Source organism: Pararge aegeria, chromosome 10 (assembly GCF_905163445.1).
Source record: "Pararge aegeria chromosome 10, ilParAegt1.1, whole genome shotgun sequence".
In the NCBI taxonomy this organism is placed as follows: domain Eukaryota; kingdom Metazoa; phylum Arthropoda; class Insecta; order Lepidoptera; family Nymphalidae; genus Pararge; species Pararge aegeria.
Genome location: NC_053189.1, coordinates 1,501,430 through 1,522,655, shown reverse-complemented (window position 1 = coordinate 1,522,655; position 21,226 = coordinate 1,501,430). Strand labels below are relative to the sequence as shown.

Genomic DNA, 21,226 nt, shown 5'->3' with positions numbered 1-21,226 from the left:
TGACTGCTTGACGAAAAGGAGGGTAGTGTGTTTATGTATGTTTGTATGTTGTTTGTACATTGCCTTGCGACTCCTAAGCGTTAGGCATCAGACGATGTAGCCTTTAACCTTTTTTAAGAATTGAGCTATGAGATGCGAGAATAGTTTCTAAACCAAAGCGTCAAGACGACGCGACGACAAGACGTTCCAGAGATTAGCGCGTTAAAAGGTATAAAAAACTCTTCAGCTTTATTATTAGTACCTACAAGCGTTAACACGTTAACATTCGTCGTATGTACTTATAACTTTCCTATGAAAACTTTCATCCGCTTTTTTTACGACCCACTGCGCCGCATCGCCCGCCCGTCTATTAGTCGGTCAAATAGATTCCTGACCAATACAGAAGATTTTTTGGATGAAGTCTAAGATGTATAATTGACCGACCGATTGAATGAATTGATGAAGTCCCATGTTTTTTAAAGCAAGCAAGACAGGCTTCGTATTATGTGAGAATTATTAAGATACTAATGGTAATATATTTGTTAAATTACGTATAATGAGTTGACTTTTTGCTCTTACGTTGAACTTGACAGCTAAGGCCTATTGAGGTTAGAATTAGGAAAAAAATGGTGACGTAGTTTACAAGGATTCCGAGCACAAGGTAACCAATGACTCATAACGTACTTCCCGGCTGATGTAGGCTTAAAAAATGCTTTTCTACTACTAACAGTTGCTAAAAAATAATGTTCACATGTATTTAAAGTATAGACAGCTATTCTTTTGTTTGATGCTTGGTCCTTCTCCTCAACATCTTAGTATTTTTTTGGATTTGTTTTCGTGTGATTTGTTAACGAACGAAGTATAAATTACAAGTAAGAGGAAACCGCATTGGACATCCAAGAACAAAGAGTATGAAGGAGTTTTGACTGAGGTTCGCACTTCGCTAGTGTTAAGAACTAAATTGATCACTCTGGCGTAAAGAGAACTTGTTCTTTTAGGGCATGGAAAAGATCGTTTCTTAACAATATGTGCGGTGATTTTTTTTTCGCGGGGAAAGTGTTCGAACGTGTTCGTGGCAACACACTTATAACTTTTCAAGTTATGTAATGTTTTTTAATTTAAGTTATTACATAGCCTGCCGTGTGGTGTCGGCAAAAACAGTTGTCAAAATTCAAAATTCATTTATTTCAAGTTAGCCTAATTATAAGCACTTTTGAACCGTCAAGTCTGTCTGTTTGACTCTACCACCGGTTCGGAAGGCAGATTTTACCGAGAAGAAGCCGGCAATAAACTCAGCAGTTGCTCTTTTCCAACATCAACAATTTATATTTTACTTTTGACATTTATTTTTATATCTTGTGAGAGATGAAAGCGGAGAGGGATGCTTCCAAGCAATCTTGTCACCAGCCGTTCTCTTCGCGGGTGTCGTACGAGGCGACTAAAGGATATTTTTTTATTCCACTAAAGTTAACCCTTGACTGCATAACTGCGATACACTGTTAGGGGATGGCAGTTATAATAAAGCCATACTATTTATTTGCTTATTTAAGAGCACTAACAACATGCATATTACACGTTTTTTAAACATAGCACACACACGAACACATGGACTGATGTGCACGTCAATGACAAGTGCACACAGCATTGACAAAGCGTCATATAAACTTAATTTGCAAAAAAAAAAAATGTTTAATACAAAATGTAACTCACCTATAAGTGTTCGGTGAGTTTTTTTCTAATAGCTGTGGGTGAGTCATGGAAGATATCAATGCTAGATATCTTTAGATAAATCGTTGTATTTCGCACAAATACGTATAATAGGCGCTTGTTTTCCGAGATGGGATTTAGTAAATGGTATATGAAAAAAAATTGTGGATTTGCAACTTCTGGTGTACCGGCGCAGGACAGTACTACTATATTCAGTTTCTACGCAATATCGAACCGGAACGCTAAATCGCTTAGCGACACGTCTTTATCGGTAGGGTGGTAAGTAGCTACGGCCGTAGCCTCCCACCAGGCCAGGCCATAGAAAATTCAGAAATTATACATTCCCAACAGCCGGGAATCGTACCCGGGAACTCCAACTTGAAACCATATCACCGCTGCGCCAAAAATATATTATGGAGAACGGTCAGCAGCGTCCTTTGCGCTTCTACCATCTACTCCGATCACTCTGTCTTACCAGCTTGGTGGGTTGATCTGTCTTACCCCAGGGAGGGGCCTTTAGTCCAGCAGTTTTCTGTTATAGGCTCTATATAATCCCTACTAATATTATAAAAGTCAATGTAAGTTTGTTAGTTACGCTTTCACGCAAAAACTAGATAACTGATCCTCATGAAACTTTGTACACATATTCTTGGAAGTGTTAGAAGTAATATAGGATACTTTTTATGTTGACATTAAGCTCGGTTCCTTTGGGAGAGGGGCTGATAGTGTTTGACGATTTTACACCATAACTCTGACAAATTATAACCGATTTAAATAATTATTTTTGTACTATAGAGGTTATAATATGTATATGTTTAATTTTGCCCAAACTTTATGTAGATCTGAATGTGGTTGGAGATAGAGGACAGAACTCCTCAGCGGACAGCAGCAAACCCCTCATTTAAGGCTTAGCGATTCTGAATACTTTATTTTTTTTAGAACTCTAACTAAATTGAATGCAACATCAAAAAACAAAATCAAACGCAGACGAAGTCGCGGACAAAAGCTAGTTAAAAATATAGTTAATATAGTTATCACTGACTTTAACCGCAAAGGAAAACGTTATGAGGAAACGCTAATCATGTTTGAGATGGCGTGTAAAGTCTACGATTTAATCCGTACTTGGCTAGAATGGTGGACTACGGACAATTTGATAGAGACCCTGCTTGTAATGGGTTGATGTAGAGTTTGCGTCCGAGAGATAGGCCCTTGTAGGCCCGAGGAACGGCAGGGTGATTACGTATCTCACGACAGGTTTGCGACCGGCGTAAATCTTGCAATCACTGCTGTCGAACGTCACTTTTAAATACAATAAATAAACAAAAGTGACGTTTAACAGCAGTGATTGCAAGATTACGTAATCACCCTGCGGGGCTGTAATTATGCCATTATCCTATCTCTAGGTTTGGTTAGAATAAGGCAGTCAGAAGTAAACCTGAACCGATAGTCCCATTATTCGTCTATAGGTAAATAAAACAATTAGAGAAAAACTCAATATGCATCAATTTCTTTGACCCGAGCATCGAACCTTGGACCATAGGACTTCATCATCCAAATAGCAAATCCGTGACTCCAATCAAGGCTATACCTGTAAATCAGCGCTGCAGTTGTCAAATACTGCAGCCTCAGGCTGAGGTAGCAGCCTTTTTTTTTTATTTATTTTTTTTTTTAATTATTATAACTATTATTATTTTTTTTTTTTACTTTATATACTTAAAATTAAGGATAAATATGAAACTATGTAAATGTATGAAGAAATAAAAGGCTTTTTTATTTTTTTATTTATTTTATAAGGCATTTAGTTTGTAATATAGTGTATAATTAGTTTTAATGTAATTAGTAATTCGTTTTCATTAGTTTACTTATGTGTGGAAGCTGAAACAAGTTTATTATTATTATCCGTCGTCCAACATACTCACAACTAGAATAAAACAGTCAGAAGTAAACCTATAATCTTATCATTCGTCTAGGTAAATAAATTTAGGTAGCTCCATCGCCTAGATGTAGGCAAAAAGTTCGTCGACACAGTTTCAAATTTCAAAAAAACCGACACCCAGCACCTCTGCGTCTGGACCCCGCCGACCGTGACGCGCGAAACAATAGCTATCACTAACAGAGGTGACCGACGGACATTAGAGTTATCTTAGCTCGTATTCCGTGTGAATAACACACAATATGATCTCGACTGAATACAGTAGGAAGTGCGCTGAAAAAACGCTTTGTTTTACCTATAAGTAAGTTTGGTTGGGTCATGTTTCACGAATATTTCCGTCTTCATTGTTCAATCGAACCTGCGCTCTGCTGAAAGTGGCTTGTGGAGCAGTCTGAGGATGTGTTTATATTTTCATTGGTCCATACATGCCGTATTCCTTTGGCATCATCATCTGTCCCCCCTATCTCGTAGGGGTGGCTACCAAGTACCAACTCGTTCGGTCTCGCCACTTCAGTCCCGTAACTTTGGAACTACCGACAATTAGGTAACACACACGCAACGGCTGCACAGCATCTTCAACGGTGAAGGCGAGGGCCCCAATTCCTGACGAGAGGTCGTGGGTACTTGCCAAGGTCACGGGGCATTCGGACTAAACCAAAAGTCGAAAAGTCCGCCAAAGTCCGAAACTTCGAGCCGAGCTGAGGTACAATTTCGTGGCTCTCTCATGGCAAGCAAGCTTTTGCGCTTACGCTAAGGGTTGTAAGAACTTCAACGGGGAGATGGCTCCCCGGTGAAGTTCTTAAAACCCTTTAGTTGGTTGTTATCAGCTACAGTCCCTCAGAAAAAGGTTAATGACTTTCTTGGGAACTCGACGGCAAAAACGTTAAAATTCAAATTAGGTACCTAATTTATTTATTTATTTTTTTTACCTTACAATATTTCTATTTCTATGTAATTGATGATTATTATTAATTATGAATAAATATTTGAAAGTAAACATATTCTTTTATTAAATACAAATATCTACCAAGAATAACTATACCTACATACTAATATTATAAATGCGAAATGGTGCCAGTTAATTAATTTTTTGTTTGATAATCATATTCTGCTCAACCACTGCTCTCTACTGGAGACAGACATTTGAAACTTTTTAAACGACAAAATTTAAAGATTCTTACGGGATTTACTGAACATTTATCCTATTTTTACTTCAAGGGATAAACCTATCTTAATGGAATTTGCCTCTGAGATAGCTGCCGTCCTGAAAACTAATTAGATATTTTTTATCGTACCGTGAAAATCAAATGTTCCTATGGGATTTACATAACCATTCAATTTGGAAATTGATTGTTAGTAGTCAGCAGGTTTGTGAGTCAGTTGAACCTTCTCACTTTTCTGTTTCTATAAAGCTTAATTGCATAAGGCACGGAAACAGTTCGGTATTTATGATGATGATATTTATGATAATTTGACATTATGTTTTATAAATCAATTTCAATTGGTTTTTAATTGTTATCACAAAGTCTAGTGTCCGCAGCTATAAGACTATGAATTTAAAAAGACCATTGAATGTCATGCTTCACACTGACAGTGACAAAAATCTGTAAATGTCATTTTGCCAAAAAGTCAAGATGGTAGAACAAGTGGATATCAACTTTCCTTCGTAAATAAATCGCCAAAAAATGATGTTAGAGTGATTTTTTTATCGATTTAGTGTAAACTGTTTATCAACAAATCACATATGTTAAGGAAAATGGGTGACAGCAGTGATTCGGAAGAGTTTTTCGACGCTGAAGAATTTACACCTGTGAAGGGATCGAAGTAAGTCCTTAGCATATTTACCTTTTATTTCACCAGAAACATTACATTGACCTGATATAATAACAAACATATGCCGAGGAACGAGCACCTTGCATTGTTTATTCAGCGATTAACTATATACGTAACTTTTCGAGACCAAAAAACTAGTTTAACTACATGGTATTTACATTAACAGATGTTTTGGTAGCTATAGACGTCCTTGATACACATCGGCAGGTGATCACGTCCTCAAATTATTGTTACCGTTGCAGCATTGTAACTGTTTAGGGCAAGATGTTGTATTCAGACAGTATAGGACTGTGAAGGAGTGTGTTTGACATATTTTTCATTCTTTCTGTTTCTTATACTTTTTTGATAAAGATACCATTCAAATGCCTAAATCTTTCGCTTTTCTGTGCTTATCTTTAAAGTAAGTAATATTATTTCTCATACTTACTAGAAAATCTTATTATAAACAGTTAGGTGCCTGGTACTGTGACTTTTTCAAAATGTTAAAATCTCATAGGACATATTTTCCTTCCCTGTTTTTTTATATTGAACCTAGTCTAGGTTGGAGTTTCGTTTAAAGGAGCAGACTCAGAACAAAACAAATATCTTTCAGCTATTTAAGTATGTTTCAAAAACTTTAAAATTTTTAATAATATTATTATTTTTTATTTTTCATTTTATCCTGCTTTATTAAGTTTTAACACCAATATGCACTGGCCAGTATGGTGGACTGCTGCCTTAACCCCTTCCCATTGTGGGAGGAGACACATGCCTTGAAGTGGGCAGGTAATTGGTTGATATAATGATAATGACGATGAACCAAAATTGTATAAAGAGGAAATTAGAGCATTGACCCCCAACACTGCTTTAATGTGGTTTCGGAGGCTTTATATCACTTGTTACTTATATTAACTGGCCAACACATTGCCATCAATTGTAATAGATTAAAAAATTCCTATTTTATTTTCAGAAGATCCTCAATATGCAAAAGCACAAGCATAACAGAGAGTAATTGCAAGGAAAAAGATAAAGAGAGGACGGCAAGTAAACCAAGTGATGCACCGATACAACCAAATGTTGGTGCTACCAGCACGCCAGTTACAGAGAATGCGGTTGCTGCTACTCTGGATGATAGAAATATGGTTAAAAATGTTAGTATGATTAGGTTAAAATGTTAGGTCTGTGTGACATAACATTTTTTTTATTTTTTTATTCCATAACAAGTTAGCCCTTGACTGCAGACTTACTGGCTTGCTTGTAAGTGTTGCTTGTTACCATAATACGTAAGTGACGATAAATAAATAAAAATAAATACACTACAACAATACACACATCGCCATCTAGCCCCACATTAAGCATAGCTTGTGTCATGGGTACTAAGATACTGCCCCTGCGCCAGTCGGCTGTCAACACGATAATATTAGGTTAACCTGTTGGGTTTATGGCAGTTTTTTAAACTTATACCCTTAATGGTTTTTACGCGACATTGTTCCACTAAATTGCTATGTTGGTACAGTAAGCAAATTCAGAAATTATAAATTTTAAAATTGCTTATGCTCTGGGGATCAAACCTGGAACCTCCCACGTACAACCAGGGAGCTAGTGGTATATATTATATCTTTTTAATATTTTCCGATTCTGTACCAAAGATAAATAAGGAAAGCTTATTGGACTTCAATTCTACCAGGTTTAATCTCACCTGTTGTGATAGTAGTCTTAGATAGTAGCAACCTGTTTTGGGTGTGGCAGTAGTAGTATTAAACCGATAAACAACACAATTCTCTTAACTAATCTAAAATGGTGTAATGTGTAGGTAATTTAACCAAGGACCCAATGTGTAGACACCGTTTTTTCATTCAACCACATTACCATGGATAAATTACCAACATACATAACAACATTTTAGTCTTGTGTGTAATAAAAAAAAATTATCCCTTATACATTGTTTACCCCTAGAATACTAAAATAACCTTACCTATCATAAATGTCATCACTAGGTCAATGTCAAAATTCTTTTATTTCAAGTAGGCCTAGTTTATAAGCAATTTGAAACGTCAAGTCAGTCTGTTTGTAGTGACTCTACCACCGGTTCGGAAGGCAGATTCCACTGAGAAGAGCCGTCAAGAAACTCAGCAGAGTGCTCTTTTTTAACATTGTTTTATAGTTTAACAATCTTTAGAATTTTGCTGTTTTGTGAGAGATGAGAGCGGAGTGGCCTGCTTCCAAGCAGCCTTGTTGTTAAGGAATTCATCAATAGTGTAGTAACCGCGACTGGTTAAATGTGTTTTAATATATTGTTTAACTTACTTATTGTAAAGGTAGATCTAATATCACCTTCAGTATCATATTATAAAAACATATACCCATCCCCAAAAAGGATTTATGTACTTTTCAGATATGATTTATGTCCGTTTCTAGTAAGTCGACTGTTTATATCGACTTTTTGTTTATAAATAAATAAATGAAGCTCAAGGTCTCTTAGCCAAAACGATTTGTTTTAGTATTTGTAGTTGTTTTGCAGGTAGTTCAGGGCAGGAGAAGATTTCAGGAGCTAAGAAGATGCATGCAGACAGAAGAAGAAGATGAACCAGACCCCCCTCTGTCAGTCCCAACGGAGCATCCATTCAAGTAAATAAATCACAGTAATACACACACTACTTCCAAACCACAAGTACAAAAAGTATCCTATATGATGTTGTTTGATACTTGAACAATAAAACATTTAAGTATCAATCCACTATTACATCTTTGTTCATAGTCATTCCAGTTGGTGTATAGATCTATGACATTTCACTAGTTTTACTTATTTTGTTTTATCTCCCTCTTGTCTACGGCAATGTAAAAGCAATTTAGCAACAATAATGTTTGTTGTTCCAATTAAAAAAAAAGAGTTGTGAGTTGTGAATTTGGCTTATGTTTATTGGTTGGTGAAGTTATTTCAATAAATCCACAACCTAACAGATGTGAGCTATGTTTATACAAAATTTCACTAAGATTAGTTTAGTTAACCCGTCTCGAGGTTGCACACTGCCAGTATTCAAATATACATCAATATTATGCATTAGTTGAGCCAAACATGAGTAACAAAAAACAGCTACACTTTTGCAATACATTTATTTTTATTAATATGGATACTTTATGGAGAGGATAAAAAAAATGCAAATACAATATAGTTTAAGTTAGGTAGAAGGTACGGTTTGGCAACCTTTTCACTACATAGCTCTCTTTCAGGATTCCAAAGGTGTAAACATATGATGGGATCTATGTTTCTATCTCTTTTAAGCAAAAGGGCAACCTAGTTTTGATTTTAGAATACAATAGAATAGAATAGAAAACTTTATTGCAACACAACACAATAGGAAAAATACATGGAAAACAGTAATAGTACTTAGTGCTAGGGTGCAAAGGAATTATCACTAAAAGTGATCTTTTAAAGCAACCTGAGGGTACAAAACCGATAAAAAAGTGGAAATTGGATAGTGCATAAAGTATGTTACAAAAAAAAAAACTTACATGAACATACATACTACATATAATTTTATATTTTATATAATTTTATTGCTCACTGTTGTATATTAAAGTGTACTTTGTAAATTTACTAAAGCTTTTTTACCTACACGGTTGGACGAAATATTAAATGTATAAATTTTTAAAATGCATTTAAAAATTTCGGAACCGACGGAATTTGAACTTTCGACGCTGTAACTCTCGGCCTGAGCGCTTTACCACCAAGCTATGGTACCGCCGGTGACGAAATTAATTTACCTATACCTTGTTAGATAGTCTTATAAAAAATTATAAATTTAATTTCCAATAAATCGAATGCTTGCTCAAAGTTTTTAAAATTGAGAAATCTGTTTTCGATGTTCATGTTAGTATGAACTATTTTACTAAGAGCTGTATGTGATTTTAAGTGTCTATCAGCAAGTCAGGATGGCCGAGCGGTCTAAGGCGCTGCGTTCAGGTCGCAGTCCACTTCTGTGGGCGTGGGTTCGAATCCCACTTCTGACAAACCTTTTTTATTTACTTTCAGATTATATTATTAAATGAATTGTTCAATATTTCATTATTGTAAAATAACTTCATCATTGTTATTATAGAATTTTTTTTAACAAATATTCATACTGCTTCTTTGAGAACATTAATAGGTAAAACCTCGCTCTCAGAATTTTTGACTTACATAATTTTAACAATTTATGATATTAACAAATTTTCTTTATGTCGAAATAATCTGAAGTTAGCCGAAATGCTATCAAGTGTTATGTAGGTTCTGATCTCATAAAGTTTTAAACTGACTGCGCTAATATTGTTGTGGGTCGAACTAGTGTTAAATACTTTTTTTCGCAAGAACATATCTACACATGATACAATTACATATTCTAAAGTTGTTCTCATCGTAATTTTATTTCGTTTAGGATAATATCACATGACACCATGAGTCTCCAGAGCATGACGTCACTGGGCAGGATTGGAAGAATCCTGAGTGGGGCTGCAGAATCTCATTGTGAGTCTTTTACTACCTTTACATGTTGCCCGTGACTTCGTCCGCGTTACAAAGGCGACTCTGTTTTTTTATTCCACTACAAGTCCGCTAACTGCAATCGAAACCAGTGGTAAGCGACGATAGAGTCTAAGGTAACGGGCCAATCTGTTAAGGTATGGAAGTTATATTAAATCTTTACCTACCACTAATAGATTTCTGCGCGGCATTATACCGGAACTCTTAATGGCTTGGTGGCACGTATTTGTCTTTACGTAAGTAATTAGTTACTTACGACCGAACCACCGAAGCCTCCCAACGCACGAGACCAGAGAAAATTCAGAAATTATAAACTGCGTCCGCTAATAAGATCACGCGCTCGCCACTGTTCCAGGGAGGTTATCAAAATTACTAGGCTGGACTATACTGTACTATACTGTATACTATTAGTATGGATTTTTACAATATGCATAACCAAAACACACAAATTTTGTTTGTTTGTTTGTCTGGACTAATCTTTGCAACGGCTGAACCGATTCTGACGAAGATTACTGGGGCAAGTCGCCTGTTGATCATCAATAATCATCAATGGCTTATAAGAGTCTACACATCAATAGACTAAAGTCCTCTCCCAACGGTAGATTTGCCCGTAATCATCACGCTGGACAGACGGCTAACTATATCTCTTAACTAAAAATATTTCCGAAACTAAAATTTGTTTCAGCTAATATCCGCGAATCCACAATGGCGCCTTCCGCGTCCTCCAGAGAGCCTTCGACCATGTCGGATGAACCTATTAATGCTGATAGGACACAAAATGGTAAAATATACCTAAACTAGTTACCACAAGTACTCTAGTAATTGTGGAGTCTCTATCGAGTATCGACACATTGTAATGACAAAGTAAAATGGACCATGTATCATTTATTTTAGTGTCGCAAATTCTGTACTACTGATTTTTAATTCAAAATTTTCCGTCAGTGTTCTATCTAAAATGTTCAACTACAAATTGCGACTTGTGAGGTACAGGATCCGCAAGATGATAACGTATCCCGCGACAACTTTGCGTAAATCTTGCGATCACTGCTGTCAAACTTCACTTTTTCATACAATAAATAAACAAAAGTGACGTTTGACAGCAGTTATCGCTAGATTTACGCCTGTCGCAAGCCTGTCGCGAGAAACGTAACCACCCTGCCGGTTTGAAAGATTAAAACATTGCTATCCATATGTTAACAAATTAACATTGGTGCCTACGACCATGTCGGATGAACCTATCAATGTTAAATACTCGCACTCGTGAAGTCATTATCGAGAATAGAAATACTTACGTCAGAGTAAAATTTTTACAAATATTTTGTCAGTCGTTTTCGGTAAGTAATTCGTTCAATGCTTAGTGGTTGCCAATACATGTAAAGTACTTTTTTGAAAGAAGTCTTCACTTGAACTCATTTTTTCATATAATAAAGTCAATAAGGAACACAACGACCAACAACAATTACCTCGTTAAATTGTACATTTGTTTTTTTTTGCAATAAACAGCTTTCTATTTGCAAGTCACTTCGAAAATTTCAATAAAACCTTTGATAAATAACCTCCTTAATTGCCATGTTTTGTAGTGATGAAAAAGATCGTTCCATTTTTTAATTACAAGACGGGATATGAATTTACTATGAAACTTAAAAAACACCCAGACACTGAAAAACATTCATGTTCATCACACAAACATTTTCCAGTTGTAGGAATGGAACCCACGGCTTTGGACTCAAAAAGCAAGGTCGCCCACTGCGCCAATCGGCCCTCAACCTCCTCAACATTTGGACAAATATGGATTTTCAATTAGCCAGTACAGCAATTCCGAAGCTCGAAGAAGGTTGTCAAATTGATGCATTTGAGCATTGTTGAAATGAAATCATAAAACTTACTAATTATTCATTGTAAAGTCGACATCTCCTGAGGATGCTCCGCTTTAGAAGCGAAACGTGCGTAGAGGGTACATTGCCGAAGATCTATTTGTTGCGGAATATAAGAAATTACAAATCACAACACACAGATTCTCCTGCTTTTCGGGATCTTTTTAGCAAATTAAGCTTAATTTTCATAAGGAAAAAGGAAGTTTGGGAAAAATATGATGTTTCCCAGTGCAGCAACGTGGCATCTTACTGTTCGCAGTGCTGGCGATGGCGGAGCCGGACGTCATAGCCAGCACGAAGGCCAATAGTCTGAAGCAGAACCGCGCGTCGTCCGCCGCCATCGTGTCCATGTCAGGCTCCGCGCCCACCGAGCCCCGCCCCGCCAGCGTGGCGGGTCCCGTCGCGCCGCCCAGGAAAAAGAAACGAAGTACGTTTGCATGCTTTTGACCTCCACCACCGAGCAAGTGGTGGTCTTATAAGCTAAATCAAATTCAAATATTTCTTTATTCAAATAGGCACATAGATGGCACTTTTGTTGCGTTGCGTTACATTACATGTAAAGTATGATATAGAAGTGAGTTGATTGCGAAGAGGAGTAAAGAATTTCAAAATTTATTGCAAGTAGGCGTAGTATAAGGACTTTTGAAACTTCAAGTCGGTCTGTTTGTAGTGACTCTGCCACCGGTTCGGAAGGCAGATTCTACCGAGAAGAATCCGGCAAGAAACTCAGCAGTTGCTCTTTTTCAACATCATTTGGAAATAATTGGGAATTTATAATTTCTTACGTATAATATAGGTTCCTTCAAATCAAGAGGAAATAGGGTACCTCTTAGGCAAGCGCGCTCCGTCTTAAGCCGCATCATCACTCATTTTCTAATGTGATGGCGGTCAAGCGCTAGTCTATAGATTTCTTCTGACTATACACAGATTAGCCAATGTCAGGTAGCCAATAGTAAGGAAATCTTATAATATAAAACATCCACATGTAATTGTCGTCCATTTTTTGTGTGTATGCTATATTATAATATGCTTGTTTTTAGTAATAAATTTATAATTTATTTAAAATTCAAAAAATTCAAATTCAAAATTTCTTTATTCATGTAGGCTTATCACAGGCACTTATGAAGCGTTCATACATATTTGTTTACATAATTGTAACGGGATGGTGATAACTTCGTTCGCCAACTTAAATCTAAAGCTACGAGGGTACCAAACGCGCCCTGGTCTAAGAAGAGCCCACAACAAACTTAGCCGGGTAAATTTATTTTTTTGTTATCACCATCTTCCAGGAAATTTAAATTAAGCTATGAAGCTAGAGCAATTCATTAAGATCACTAAATAAAAATCAATATAAAATGTATTTGTTTTTTTTGTTAAAATAACAAATACCATAATATGTATTCCTCAAAATAAATGTAACGTATTTGTGAAAAGTATTTACGCTTGTGGTATAAATTTTTTTACTTACCACTCGAGGTAAAAAAATTAGATGGATTTCTTTTTTAAATATGTAAGTTAAGAATTGAGTTAATGAGTAAGGCATATTATAATATTAACGAATATTTTTGTGACTGTTCTTTATTAATGTGTAAAGTTTAAAATTTTAATAGTCATATGTAAAATAAACTCAAAATATTTATATAAGAAAATTGCACGAAAAGTGGCAAACTGTTGGAACTATTACCATTTACAACACCCAAAAAAATGTACACAGTTAAAGCAATAAAATTCATTCTATTCTATTCCATCTTGTGTTAATTAAATAGTTGTTGTGCAGACAGACTGCACGGCTCGCAGTCTCTGTCGGCCGCGGACGGGGACAACCTCAGTATCTGCACCACCGACACCGACGAGATCCGCTACGTGCGTCGACCGGAGAAACCGCAGCTGGAGACCTTGCTCGTTGAAGTACGTAATACCACTTTTTTTTTTTAATATATAGACAAGTGCTTGATTGCTATCACACCTGATGGTAAGTAATGATGCAGCCTAAGATGAAGCGCGCTTGCCTAGAAGATGCGTATTCACTATTTATAAATAAATAAATAAATATACAACGATAATACACACATCGCCATCTAGCCCCAAAGTAAGCGTAGCTTGTGTTATGGGTACTAAGATGACTGATGAATATTTTTACGAATAAAATAAATAAATTGCCGGCCGATTGGCGCAGTTTGCAGCGACCCTGCTTTCTGAGCCCAAGGCCGTGGGTTCGATTCCCACTACTGGAAAATGTTTGTGTGATGAGCATGAATGTTTTTCAGTGTCTGGGTGTTTATATGTATATTCTAAGTACTTCTGTATGTTAGTCATAAAAATATTTATTATATAAAGACTGAAAAACATTGAAGTTCATCACAACGATTTTCCATTTGTGGGAATCGAACCCACAGCCTTGGACTCAAAGGCCACCTGGAAATCCATCACCTATAAAACCGCAACACTTCGCATGGCGTGTTAGGAACGCGTCTAGCAACCTACCGCCCTGTGTCCATCAATCTAAGGGTGTAGGTTTTAAGCCTAACGTGTCTGTTATAACACCGGCAACCGCGCCTTTCAGATCGGAATGCTACTTGGCGGCACAAATAAAAAAGACGGTGGTACTTCCCTGGAGTGCCCTGTCACAAAAAACTCTACTACTATGTTTTATGAATGAATGAATGAAACAATGAATATTTTTTTGCACACCACAAAAATTACATAGAACAAAAAGAAAAGTATAACCACAACGTATTTGGCGGCCTTATCGCTACATAGCGATTTCTTTCAGGCAACCAATGGCAAAGATAAAAAAGAGTTACAGAAAAAAGTTAGGTGGGGCATAAATACATATACCCATAAAATACATATATATATAAAAATAATATTTACTTAAAAATAATATAATAGATTAAATATGAAACAAAATATATAAATATTTATGTCGTTGCGTGCCGAGTAAAGTGTGTTTCTGAATATGTCTACCTCGGACAAACAATAACCTTGTCCTTAAGCAAGGCGGGACAGGAAAAAGAGATTAGCAGACGCATCCAACTCGGGTGGTTAGCCTTTAGGAAACTCTCAGACGTCCTTAAGGGGGGAGACATTTATGCTTAAAGCGAAAAGTAATCGACCAATGTGTCCCACTGTGACATATGGAGCAGAGACATAGGCCGTTACAAAGAAGGTGGTGCACCGGCTCAAAGTTGCTCAGCATGCAATGGTATGGTCTCTATTAGATAGGGTTCCCAACATAGAGATCGGAATATTGGATAGAAGCTGGCGTTACTTTGCGGAAATCCATGATATATTATGAAAATTAAGCTTAATTTGCTATACTCTATCTTCGGCAATGTACCCTATAATTTAATCTAAGTTTGGTGTGGAGTATAAGGATTGCAGAAATTATAAGATACACGATACAGATTCTCCTGGTTTTCGCGGAGTATAGCATTTATTAAGCTTAATTTTCATAAATAAAGATCAGAAACCGAACTGGAATCGCAGATATCGTTCAAAGAGCAGCGGCCCTGAAATTGAGCAGGGCGGGCCACATATGGATATTCGTAGGGGCGATGGGCGGTGGGGCAGAGTCATTCTGGGTTGGCAACTGTACGGGAGCTATGGTAACATTAGGAAGATCTTCCTCCGAGTGGGTGACCTTGCTCGAGGTCCAGACATTCATCTTTGGAACTTGTATATATAGTCAATTTTTGTGAACACTTCTCTAGCGCGATGCAGGATTTTTGTGGCGCCATCTAGTTCGGTAATGTGGAGATCGCTACAGTATTCCCCTCCGTGACTGGAAGTCGTACCAGTGAAGCAGTGTTTCTTGAGGTGTACAGCATTGCGAGAATCGACCGTCGCTGTTGACGTGCTGAGTGGTCGTGTAGCGACGCCAATACGCGAGCACAGGAGAGAAGTATCGGCTGACCACCAGCTCGATGGAGAGATGGTATCGTAAAGGCAGCAGCGAAGATAACCAGTAATAAATAGACCGAGATGGCGTGCAAATTAAAAGGCCTTAGTCCAGCAGTGGACTAGAATAGGCTGATGATGATGATGAATACTATGTTTTCATCAAAAATCTAAATGGGTATCGTTCTTTATTTGCAGCCGCCATTGTCGAACTCTCTGAACCAAACTATGTCGCTGCCGAGCCCAGCAAGCACCATCGAGTCCTTGACGCGGGAATTTCAAGATTCCTTGGAACTGTCGCAGTCAAAGTATGGTAAGATATTTTTGGTTTATCCTTGTTTCACGCAGCAATGGATTTACAAATTGCTTCCCAGTTCAAAATTCTAATATTCGATTGCCGTACGAGAATAAACAGAAAAATCACGCGTCTCGGGCAGCCCTCTGTTGGTCTATAAATTAAAGTGCTTTAAACAAAACTAAGAACATAATCTTTGAGATATATATTTATTTTTGATAACACCAAATACTGCAAATAAACGGATTATTCCTATCATTCCCCCTGCTCTGTCCCCGAAATGTCTGACATATAGGAAAAAAGTGCGATCTGTACCCCTACGCCCGACGAGGAGACAGATCTTATTCCTATACCTTATTCTTATTCCTGTTTGTCGTCCTAAGAAAGAAGAATACTCTATAAAAAAAATAATCGAAGATGGCTGCCACAATAAAATAGCGAAATACTTTTTTTTTTCACAACTCTCTCCATGTGGATATAAAATGGCTTGACTAGTAGAATAATGTGCACTACTAGATTAAAAGTCGGGGTTTTTTATATAATCTCGATCAATTACTCCTCCTCCTACTCTCGTACAACTAATACTTATTCAATTCATAGCGGCATTGGACATGTCATCGCTGTCCCAGCACGAGTCGCGGTCGAGCGAGCGAGCGAGCACGTCTTCCAGAAGCAGTACTGCAACGTCGTTGCGACCGCACCCCACGCACTCAACCCTCGACATCCGAGAGGCTGTTAAAGGTGAAGAAGGCTTTCGGTGGTGGGGGGCAAATATGCGTTCGCGTACGACCAATCACAACACTTGTTCAAATCGCCTAGTCTTGTGATTCGTCACATTTTGTCGTCGTCTCAACTTAATTTGACGTGAGTTCCAAAGGCACGTACAGGATTTTTTAAGGAGTGTCCAACAATAAATCATATTTATTTAAATATGAAATATCAGAACATTAAATCTTCTATTATTCCTTGGATGAAGTACAGAAAAAATAAACAAAAAAACATAATAAACAGAAAAAAAATAGCTAAGTATATAAACTTTTGCAAGTTTGTTACGTTAAATATATTTTTTTTGGCAAATTGAGTTATGAAACCAAGGACCCCTTGTGGGTAAAGGCCTCCTCCATTTTCTGCCACTCAGCTCTGTGTAACGCTCTTTCAAGCCAGTTCTCACCAGCCACACTCTTAATTTCATCTGCCCACCGTTCCTGTGTTCGACCCCGTTTTCTAATACCCTTTGTACCTGTCCGAACTCTTACTTCTACATTTAATTTATAAATGACTCGATTGCACGTGCTCGCGATATGGCGCCGCTGGAATTATTGTCGTTTGGAGGTTGGTAACGTATGTCACCTCGCAGGCGAGTACGTGGTGCGTCCGCAAGACGAGGAGCGTTCGCGCGCGTCGGGTGCGTCCGCCGCGGGCACCGCCTGCAACGCAACTGGCACGGGCGCTGCGACCGGCAATGGGAGCGGACGCACCCACAGCGAGGGCCGGCCGCCCGCCACCGGCACCTCCAGCCTTGGATCTGTTAACAGGTAACAATTTCAGTTTCAAATTTCAATTTCAATTTTCAATTCTCAATTTCAAATTTCAATTTCAACTTTCAATTTCAATTTTCAATTTCAATTTTCAATTTTCAATTTCTATTTTTAATTTCAATTTCAATTTTCAATTTCAATTTTCAAGTTCAATTTCAATTTCAATTTTCAATTTCAATTTTCGATTTTCAATTACAATACTGATTTAGTTCATAGTTGGTCGGTACAATAGTATAATTCTGTTACAATCGGGATTGGTGATTGACGGATCATTTCTTAAAAATAATGTTTTAACAATGCTCATTCAATTAAATTCGTATCAAGCATTTAAAACAAATAACAATAACAAAATATTTTTTTCTTTCTTTTATAATTTACACTACTTAACCGATTTTAAATTAAATTGACACACCGTGAGCAGTCTGGTCCAACTTAAGAGATAGGATAGCTTAGGTCTTTAATTATAGTCGCAATTTTATTTTATTGCAAATTATTTGTCTATAATAAATTGACAGTCGCATGTTATATATATACTACTATACTCATTTAAGGCTTAGCGATACTGAATACTTTAAAAACAAAATCAAACGCAGACGAAGTCGCGGGCAACAGCTAGTATATATATAAATAAATGATAGATAAAAAACAATATATATAAATATATATATATATATATATATATATTTTTTTTTTATCCCAAATTTATTAAATAAATATATATGTAAAAGGTGTTTAGAGTCCACCAATCCGTATTGGGCCAGCTCGGTGGACTACAGACTACTACGTGATGATGATGATAAACGAAAAATATACATAAAAAACAACCAACAAAATGTTAATTGCAATGACTGAAATGAATGAATGACTGCTGTCAAACTTCCCTTTTCCATACAATGAATAAACAAAAGTGACGTTTGTAATGTCGTTCAAACAACAAGTCGATGTTAAGTTAAATATTAAGGGTCAGAAAATAAGACAACATATTTTTAAATGTTAACAGACTATTGGGATGTTGCCCGCAACCTGATTGGTGTTTTAAAATCCCGCGGGAACTTTATGCTTTCCGGGCTAAAAATTATCACACGTGTTTAACACAGTATAGTTTTCAAAGATATCAGAAAACATTCCCTTTGATATTTATGTATATGATACAGCGAGGTTACTATACATTTGATGAATTCCTTAATGACAAGGTAGATTGGAAGCGGCCAGCTCTCATCTCCCGCAAGATAGAAAAATGATTGTAAATGTTAATGTTGGAAAAGTGCAACTACTGAGTTTCTCGCCGGCTCTTCTCGGTAGAATCTGCTTTCCGAACCGGCGGTAGAGTCACTACAAACATACTACTACTTGACGTTTCAAAAGTGATACGGAGCCCTAAAAGAAAGACTCGTTTTGTATCTTCATAAATGCGTCTCCGCCCGCAGACGGTCGGACGGCAGTCGCGCGCGGCGCCGCTCGGCCGGGGACTCCCCGCAGGCGGGCGCGGGGCTGCGCGCGCCGCCGCAGCTGTCCGACATCGAGATCCTCGAGCAGGTCACCGTGCTCAACCTCGACACCGGTGAGCCTCCCCGCCGCGCTGCCGACCTAGATATAATGAATGGCTCAAACTGGAATCATCCCAAGTTTTTCTAGGCGTGACCTTGAATTGTAAGCCCCAGTAGGGTACCCATAAAGATGCACTAGCGGTCAAAGTGAAAGTCAAAAATATCTTTGTTCAAGTAGGTACCCATAGGTGGCACTTTCGATGCGTACATTAAATGAGAGTCAACGGTAGTGAGATGATGGCGATAAACCATATTCGTAAACTAAAAACTAAACGAGGGTACCAAACGCGTCGTTGAAGGAAAGGCGATATTTGGTGTAAAAGTACGAATATTCCTGTATTGAGAATTTGATTTTTTCCAGGACTAATATTAGCCTATTTTACGCCGCAAAATCTCGGTGCCTAAAATCAAGTAGATCAGTTGTTTTATTAGGAAGTGAGTGATAAACGGTTTTTAGTCTAAAAATAGGAATGTTTCTGTAAACCACCCTTAGAGAGTAGCAGTATCCTATGCTACTCTCCATCCCTTAAACTATTTGTATGCCAAAAATCAAAGTCAAAGTCATAAATATCGTTCGTCAGGCCCACATGGTATGGAAATGATGACCATAACCATATTCGTAAAATTAAAACTAAAGCTAGGAAGGCTCCAAACGCGTCCTGGTCTAAGAAGAAACCCACAATTTTTTATCACCATCTCACATTGTCATTTAAAAAAACTCTGAAAAACATTCATGCTCATCACACAAATATTTTCCAGTTGTGGGAATCGACACCACGGCCTTGGACTCAGAAAGCAGGGTCGCTGCAATTTGCGCCAATCGGCCGTCATATTATAAGTTTTATTTGTATATTATAAGTATTTATGTATATTATTCATAATAATATTCATCAGTCATCTCAGTACCCATAACATTACCCGGCTAAGTTTGTTGTGGGCTTCTTCTTAGACCAGGACGCGTTTGGAACCCTTGTAGCTTTAGTTTTAAGTTTACGAATGTGGTTATCGCCATCATCTCACTAACGTGTAATTCTTTTGTACGCATCAAAAGTGCCACCTATGGGCCTACTTGAATAAAGATATTTTTGACTTTGACTTTAACACGAGCTACGCTTACTTTGGGGCTAGATGGTAATGTGTGTATTGTGGTAGTATATTTATTTATTATTTATTTAACATAGCAGCCATAAAAAAGCATTTTTGACGTGACAACGTCTTATAATTCGATGGAGCCGGCTGCACAAACGAAAAAACATGACGCATGCGGCGTTACCTCGCTTTGAGGCGCTCCATTCAAGGCTTGAAGTGCAAGCGAGAGCGCGGAACGAGCGACAAAGAGGCACAGACGGCCTCCGCGTTCGACATCTGTCTCTTCTACTCGAGTGAGCGATGCGTCCGCGTGGACAGTTTCTATACAATAATACATTTACATGTTTTCGGCAAGGATGAAGTGCAGTGAAAAGTGAATGTGGTGTCAATTGTTTATAGCAACGATAATATCTATCAAACGCATAAAATTAAAATTTACTTTTGAAAAATGCAACCATTCCATCAGAATTTTCTTAAGACGTTGTCACGTTCAACTATCGTCAGTAAGCCGACTATACAGACGACCAATTTTTTTTTTATATTTTCTAAATGACATTTTGACACATAAAGTTTCGTACACTGGCCCATCGCGGCGTGCGGTGGTCTACGTAATGATCAGTACAAGCCGTTGCAGGCGAGCGCATGCCGCTCAGCGTGGCGGAGCACAAGCTGCCGCAGTGCATCAACCCGCTCAGCCTGCACATCATGCGCCTCACCTCCGAGTACATCGGCCGCGCCCACGACGACGACAACACCAGGTACTCGCGAGCTTCCCGCTGTCCCTGTCCGTACTCGCGCGCCGCGTACCGTTTCCGATCACTTTCCCGTCAACCAGTCGCGTGCATGCGCTAAGCGGGCAGATGATTTTAAATTGATAAAATCTAGCCATTATACGATTTATAAAAAGCCTATCCACTATGTTTTTACTACAGATTTTTGTCCATTTAATAATCCTTTGCCCGCTTAGTGCATATGCACGCCACTGCTAATGTACTATACAGTATACCCCGGCCCACCGCGTCGACTCGCCTGC

At 37.8% G+C, this 21,226-nt stretch overlaps 1 protein-coding gene and 1 non-coding gene across 8 annotated transcripts in view; both read left to right on the top strand.

Moving 5' to 3' along the window:
- Positions 1–5,247: 5,247 nt before the first annotated feature.
- The window catches only part of LOC120626915 (WD repeat-containing protein 44), a 30,541-nt gene continuing 14,562 nt past the window's right edge, over positions 5,248–21,226 (top strand). For 4 of the 7 annotated variants that reach the window (XM_039894715.1, XM_039894713.1, XM_039894712.1 and 1 more), the window contains exons 1-12: positions 5,248–5,443; positions 6,402–6,582; positions 7,953–8,059; positions 9,847–9,935; positions 10,636–10,731; positions 12,084–12,251; positions 13,602–13,732; positions 15,923–16,037; positions 16,620–16,760; positions 17,377–17,554; positions 18,985–19,118; positions 20,819–20,951. In XM_039894715.1, the coding sequence (XP_039750649.1) occupies positions 5,364–5,443; positions 6,402–6,582; positions 7,953–8,059; positions 9,847–9,935; positions 10,636–10,731; positions 12,084–12,251; positions 13,602–13,732; positions 15,923–16,037; positions 16,620–16,760; positions 17,377–17,554; positions 18,985–19,118; positions 20,819–20,951 (1,553 nt within the window). In that variant the 5' untranslated portion in view covers positions 5,248–5,363. The remainder of the gene's footprint in view (positions 5,444–6,401; positions 6,583–7,952; positions 8,060–9,846; positions 9,936–10,635; positions 10,732–12,083; positions 12,252–13,601; positions 13,733–15,922; positions 16,038–16,619; positions 16,761–17,376; positions 17,555–18,984; positions 19,119–20,818; positions 20,952–21,226) is intronic. The other 3 variants (XM_039894716.1, XM_039894714.1, XM_039894711.1) reach the window with 1 other exon arrangement.
- Trnal-cag lies at positions 9,359–9,442 on the top strand. The gene has a single exon. It is a non-coding gene; the product is annotated as a tRNA-Leu (tRNA).